Source organism: Hydra vulgaris, chromosome 14 (genome assembly GCF_038396675.1).
Source record: "Hydra vulgaris chromosome 14, alternate assembly HydraT2T_AEP".
NCBI lineage: Eukaryota > Metazoa > Cnidaria > Hydrozoa > Anthoathecata > Hydridae > Hydra > Hydra vulgaris.
Genome location: NC_088933.1, coordinates 34,207,976 through 34,215,762, shown reverse-complemented (window position 1 = coordinate 34,215,762; position 7,787 = coordinate 34,207,976). Strand labels below are relative to the sequence as shown.

Below are 7,787 nucleotides of genomic sequence, written 5' to 3'. Positions count from 1 at the left end.
ACGACGGCGCACGTACTGACATTTATCATCGAGTATCTCGAACATAGACTCGTCACTAAAGCAAACCTAAAAATACAAACACACTGTAAAAGCCTTGAGCTTACATTAGATTAACATCCTGTAATCACTGGTTACATGTTCAATTCATTTTGAATTCATGCAATAAACATAGCCATTGCTACAATGTTCGATACATAAAACAATTGCACTAGTGGGTAATGATATTAAACATCATTATTATATGAAAAAATATGTTACATTTTGCTTCAACTTAAAGTACATGATTGTAAGCTCTTATATAAAAAATGGTAAAGGGTAAAATACCTTTCTCCATTGTTCTGTGGTCCAATCTTTGTGATCCATGGCCCATTGCAGCCGTCGCATTTGTTGAGCATTGGTCAAGAGCGGTTTTTTGCGCGGTCGACGTGCTACAAATCCATCTTGTATCAGCCATCTCCGAACACAACTTGTTGAGACATTGATCTGGTGCTCCTGCAGCACACCCTGGAGCTGCTTGCTGGTCATTCTTCTGTTTTTTCGAACGTTTGCAAGCAGAACCCTTCTTGCACGTGGCGTCATGACTGGTTTTCGTCCTGAAGTGGAACGTCTTGGAGAGGATGTAAAACCAAAGTCCAATCGTTTCTTGATGCTAAAAACTGCTGTTTTACTTAGTCCACATCTCTTGGCAATTTCCCGTTGTGAAAATGTTTCCAACTTTAATAATGCTTTAACTTTGCCTCGCTTTCTGGGACTAGGGTCAGCAACTTTACCCATATTTTGAAAATATAATATAATCTGACAAAAAAAAATGCTTAAATAATCAAAATCACATATTTAAAATCAGAAAAATATTAAACTGTATCACTAACAACAGCAATAATCTAACAAAAATCACTTATAGTTCGTTTGAACCATACATATTCACTTGTCTGCAACTTACATTTCACAAGGCAAAATATACCAAATGTTTACTAAAACACATAACTCTACAATAAAAGTTAATAAATTAAAATTAAAATTAATAATTTCAATACTCAGCCACACCCACAGCACGTTTATAATAAAATAAAGTAGTGCTGCAACTTTTTTAGAATCTAAAAAGTGGTATAAACTAAAAAAAAAGCTTTTTTTCTTGGTGGTCTTAATATTTTTCACACCACTGTATATATATATATATATATATATATATATATATATATATATATATATATATATATATATATATTAGTTAGTAGTAAACACTGAAACTATCAGAGTCAGTGAGTGTGTTATCAGGCACACTTTGACAGCCACAATGATTGTTTGCGGCTCATTCAGCAATCGATTGCTGTTTTAAAGCTGTTGACTAAAAGCGATTTAACAACTTTTTCTGGCAGAGAGTTCCATAAATTTGCTACTCGATTAAAGAAGAAGTTTTCTCTGTGCTTATGTTTTGTCATTTCCTTGGAAATTTTAAAGCAGTGACCTCTCGTATGATTGTAAACGATTTTAAAACGAATGCCTTTTTCTAATTTGTCAATATTATTCACAATATTGAACAATTGTATTAGATCTCCTCTTTGTCTCCGTTCTATTGGTGTAGTCATGTTTAATTCTTCGAGTCTTTTTATATAGGATAGATTTCTGATTGATGATACTAGTTTAGTAGGTTTGTGATGGGTTCTTTCGATATACTCACAATCCGATATAAGAGATGGAGACCATGCCGAAACTGCAAACTCTAGTGATGGACGAATAAAACTATTACAAAGAAAACAAAGTAATTTATAATTGAAATAAACAAACGATTTTTTGATACAACCAAGCACTTGATTTGCTATGTTAGAAGCATTAGTCACTAAATTTTTCCATTTTAGGTTTGTATTGAAAAGTACTCCAAAATCTCTTTCTGTATCTGACTCCGTTAATTGAATACTGTTTAAATTATATAAATAGTTTTTGTTATTGCGGCCATAATGCATAACTACACATTTTGATATGTTAAACAAAAGAAGCCAAGACCATTTGTAGACAATATCAGGATCATTTTGAAGATTAATATAGCTCTGAGGATAATTGAGAAAGCACTTTTGTATCATCAGCATATAGCTTGGTTACATTAAGCAATTATTATGAAAGGTTGTTAATGTATAAAACAAATAAAAGTGCTGCAATTACCAAACCTAGGGGTACACCACTAAAAATCTTAACCCAGTCAGAAATAATTTCACCTTGAACAACAGTCTCTTTTGCGGAACTGTGTTGAAGGCTTTAGCAAAACCAAAAAAAATTAAATCAACTAGAATACCAACTGGAATTACCTATTACTTGAATACTAATATCTAAGCTTGATGAAATGTAGTCAATGCTTTCTAAAAGATTAGTGGTACATGATTTGTTTCTAACGAAACGATGTTGCTCTACTGCTAGTAGATTATTTTTTTACAAGTACTTTTCCATTTTAGCTCTAATTATATTTTCCATAATTTTACATGGAACAGAAGTCAATGAAACTGGACGATAATTGCAGGGAAGAGTTTTATCATCTTTTTTGAATAGTGGCGTTACGTTCACTGATTTAAATTGAACTGGAAACTGACTATTAGTTAAAGATGCCCTAATAATTAATGTTAGAGAAATAGCAAATACTTCAGCATAGTTTTTGAGCAGAAATGGATGCATATTATCAGGACCACATGCTTTATTTTGATTAAGGTTTTTTAATTTATCTAATATCATTTCGTTGCTGGTATCATTTAAATCTAGATCAGAAAACTTTGAGTTATTTTCATTAAATTCAACATTGAAATGTGAAAGTTCCCCTTCTTTTTCATTTACGAAAACATCTTAGAAACATTTATTAAGTAGATTAACTATTATTTAGTGGATTATTTCTCTAGGATCTTAGGTCAGATTACCATTAGCTGTGACACTGATTGATTCTTTACTGGTTGTTAATTTTTTAGGTGTTTATGGAGAAATTTCGGAATTGATTTTGATCTTTTAACGATAAAATATTTATATGCAAGACGCGCTATTTTTTTTTTTTTAAATTAACTTGAAAGTCAGTTTGTACTCTTTACACATAGTTAGATCTTTCAATTTTCAATCACAGCTCAGTTATCTAAGATTTCGCTTTTTTTTTTATTTGAGTTTTAAGATCATTTGTAACCCATGGAGCAATTCCTTTTTTTATTTGAGATACATGAAGCACTGGAATGAATTGATTACATGCTAAACTACATTTGAAAAGTGAATTAGTTTGTCGTACATTTCCTGAACAGATGAAGTTTCAAATAGTATTACCGAATCAACATTTGTAAAAAATTCAGAGATTTTATTGGTGTCAACTTTTTTATAATTAAACTTTACTTAAAGTAGCTGTGCGATAAGTTATTAATCCTTTTTTATAAATTTTAATAAACTTTTGCTTTTTTCTAATTAAACTTAAATTAAGTTTAATTACAAAAAAACTAAAGCCTTTGTATCCTTTTCTATCAACATAGTCTTTAGTCTTTTCGAAAACCAAATCAAAATTTTTCTTGTCAATAAAATCGTTTGGTCTGGAGTTACAACCAAATAAATACTTATTGTTTTCAAAATACATAATGATTTGATAGTTTCAGTGTATATAGACACACACCACCTACTCTGTGCCCATCATTTCTGTCTCTTCTATACAGATTGTAGCCATTTGATTTACAACCAAGATGCTTTTGAACCTTGTTTCACTAACAGCTATAATTTGTAAACGTATTAGTAGATACGTACCGTATCTACTAATACCTTAAATTTATCAAATTTATTTTCTAAAGAGGTCGCATTTAAATAAATACATTTCAAAGCGTTTAGCCCGTCCAGAGATAGTGGCTGAAATGATTTTGTTGATTTAATATACATACATAAATATATATATATATATATATATATATATATATATATATATATATATATATATATATATATATATATATATATATATATATATATATATATATATATATATATAACAAATAAATAAATAAAGATTTATTAGAGCAAGTTTGAAAAAAAAAAATAGATGTTCTAAAGGACATACCGGTCCAATAAACAGACACTGACAATATGCCCTTAAAGAAGAAAACAAAGTACATAGGAACAAAAATATTATAATAAAAACATTCAAGATTTCATTCATTTACTTTATAAAAACAATGTTTATCGAAATTGCACGATTTTATTTTATTTTTAAAAATACAAATGTTATCAGCATTTACAGCTTCTGATGTCAGATTATTCCAGATATTTACAACTCGTTGAGAAAAACAATATTTGCGAATGCCGAGTTGACATCGTTGCTTTCGAATCCTAAAAGTATGACCGCGGGTATAATTATTATTGTTAATTTGGAAAAATAAGTTTTTATCTATGCAAACCAAATTATGCATAATTTTGAAACATATGACTAAATCATGTTTTAAACGTCTGAGTTCCAGAGAATCCAAACCAAGCAACTGTAAACTGTAGCTTAAACAACTAATATTAGCAATTTTTTTTGTGAATCGTTTTTGAATATTTTCAATACATTTAATTAACATAGTTTGGTGTGGCGACCAAACTGGTGAGCAATATTCAATAATTGGTCTTATATAAGTGGTAAATGCACGTACTAATATAATAGGATTGCGAGTTTTAAAGCATTTTAAGATTAGGTATGCTCCAGTATTTGCTACATGAATGACTCTGGCAATGTGTTTTTTGTAGTTTTGGCGGGAGTCCATAATTACTCCAAGATCTTTTGGGTTAGATGACCAATTTAGAATACAATCACCTAACTTGTAATTAAAACTAATACTATGCAATGGAGAAAGTGCTATTTAGTGTGCAAAACATTTCTTGCTGGCAATTGGCAATTGCCAAGTATCCGACCAAATAAATAATCTGTCAAGAGCAACAGTTAAATCGTGGCTATGATTCATATCGCGATACGAACTGTATAACTTTAAATCATCAGCAAAGTTGGTCCTAGCACACTACCCTGAGGTACACCACTTACAATTTGAATCGGATCTGATAAAGCACTTTACCTGTTGAGATCTGTCTGTGAGAAATGAGTGATCCACTTTAAAAAATTACCACGAATATTGTATAATGAAAGTTTAAATATTAATTTTGAATGACATACGGAATCAAACGCCTTTCGGAAGTCGATATATATAACATCTGTAATCAGATGATTGTCAAGTGCGGTACTCCAATCGTTAGTAGATTCTAAAAGATTCGTACATGTAGAACGTTTATTGAGGAAACCGTGCTGACTAGGAGATATTATGTTATATTTATTTAAATATTCAATAATATGTGAGTTGATAATTTTTTCCATGATTCGACAACAAGTACAAGTTAAAGAGATGGGTCTATAGTTGTTAGGATCCAATGTAGCTCCGTTTTTAAAAATTGGGGAGACGAAAGCTTTGCGCCATTGATTAGGTAAAGCGTTTGATGTAAAACTAGCCTCAAAAATATATGAAAGAGGAAAACCCAAAACTAACTTTTTAAGAATTGCATTAGGTGGACCATCAGGACCGAACGAGGTACTTGGATTAATTCCCAAAAGGGTTTTATACACTGACTCCACGGAAAAATGAACCGTATCAATACTTGTCGGATCATTAACATAAGTGGCAATTTTAGGAAAATAGCAATTATCGTCCGTAAAAACACTTCCAAAATGATTATTAAACACGTTAGCAATTTCTATATTACTGGAAGTGACCTTGTTATTGTTATTTTTGTCTATTAGATGGTGGTGCTTATTAAGGATATTCATTTTATTATTAACATACTTATAAAACTTGCTAATATTATTTCCCTCTACTAGGTTTAATTCAACTTTCGATTGGTAATTAGATAAGATTAGTTTCCAATTCCTGGCGTACTGTTTGTAAGCTGATTTATTATAAATGGTTTTTTTGTTTGTCCATCTTTTCCATAATAATACTTTGCGGCCTAAAATGTTTTTAATGTATTTTGGATAGTGATTACTCGTTTTGTTATAATACTTTTTCCTAATAAGTACAAATTCATCAATACCAGTACCAAAAAGCCTTAGAAATATAATATATATATATATATATATATATATATATATATATATATATATAATATATATATATATATATGTATATATATATATATGTATACATATATATATATATATATATATATATATATATATATATATATATATATATATATATATATATATATATATGTGTGTGTGTGTGTGTGTGTGTGTGTGTGTGTGTGTGTGTGTGTGTGTAGAGAGAAAGAGAGAGCGGGAGGGAGAGGGAAAGAGAGAGAGAGAAAGTGAGAGAGGGGGGAGAGGGAGAGAAAGACAGAGAGAAAATTCTTATGTTTAACTAATTACAAAAGGAAAAAAAATTAAAAGTATTCAATTTGTGAAGAAAACAGAATTAGCCTTATATACGTTATATGCAAGATAATACTGAAAATATTTTGTTTTTACGCTCATTTAATATTAAGTTTTGCTTTCTGAATTCTTAATGACTTCAAATATGCAACTTGAAATACTAGTCACAAAATTTTGGATGGTTTCTAAATATATTTTATTCTAAGCTTCTCTGACAAGTTTTCAGCTTCAATGTGAATTCAAATTGTTAACCATTTTCATGAACCTTTCTAGAAAGTATTCCCTATAGATTTTCAATCGAGTTTAGATCTGAACTACTTGCAGGCCACTCCATTTCGGGGATATTTTTACCTTTAAACCAAGCTTTTGTAAACTTTGACTTATGCAGCATTGTCTTGTTGAAAAGTTAAACTTTCACCCATCAATTCTTTCCCGTTTTTAACAAAACTAATTTCTAGTAAATCAAAGTAATTCTGTGAATTCATATTTGTTGAAATACATGTCAGTGGAAGTTTTCCAGCAAAGGAAAAAGCCCCTCAAACCATAACAGTTTCACCACCAAACTTACGTGCCATCCGAGTTTCTTTCTCTTTTCGAAGATTGTGCCAGTAATATTAATAGCCATCAGAACCACCTAGATTGAACTTTTTTTCATCACTAAAGAGAACTTGGTGCCACTCATCCTACCTAGACACATGTTCTTTTGCAAACTGTAATCTAGCTTCGTTATGACGAACAATAAATTTTGGTTTCGGTTTCGCTTTTTCCAAACTACGTTTGGATCTTCAAGAAAGATTTACTGCAAACATTGAACAGTTACAGGTATTTGTAAATCTGCAAGAATTCGAGATGCAGTCATGTTTTGAGCAGCTGCACGAAGCACAATAGCTCATTTAGTGCATTTATCAATTTTACGTTGCGCACCACTTCCCTTATAAGTCCCATAATTAACCCCCACCTTGAAGTAACTATTAACCACTTTTGGAGTATTTTTATTTTTTTTGCAATTTTCCAATTCAATAAGTCTGTAATTTTGTATATTTTGATTAAAGCTAATTCTTCATTTGTTAAATGCTTATCACGTCACATTTAGCAACCAGGTATTAAAAAAAAAATGTTAAAAACTTTATGAGGACTGATTTCATTGTCTTTGTTTAACTTACAAATAATAGAAAAAAAAATTAATTCAAAAAAATATATCACCAAATCAAAATTTACATTAAACTGAAATTTATTATTACTGAGGCTAATTCTATTTGTTACAGCAAATATCAAATATTATACATTTTATGCTTTTATGAAATAGACTGCAGTTCAATTATGCTATATTATAATCAAAAAACCTGTTGTTTGTAATAATAACTATATATGTGTAGATACAAAATATATAATGTAC

General features: G+C 30.0%; 1 protein-coding gene across 1 annotated transcript; it reads right to left on the bottom strand.

Moving 5' to 3' along the window:
- Positions 1-1,313: 1,313 nt before the first annotated feature.
- Positions 1,314-5,788, bottom strand: LOC136091076 (uncharacterized). Its single transcript, XM_065818060.1, has 4 exons — positions 5,245-5,788; positions 2,432-2,825; positions 2,158-2,248; positions 1,314-2,045 (listed from the first exon to the last, which is right to left on the bottom strand). Exons 1-4 carry the CDS (start codon positions 5,786-5,788, stop codon positions 1,314-1,316), a joined length of 1,761 nt encoding a protein of 586 aa, XP_065674132.1.
- Between the last annotated feature and the right edge of the window lie 1,999 nt (positions 5,789-7,787).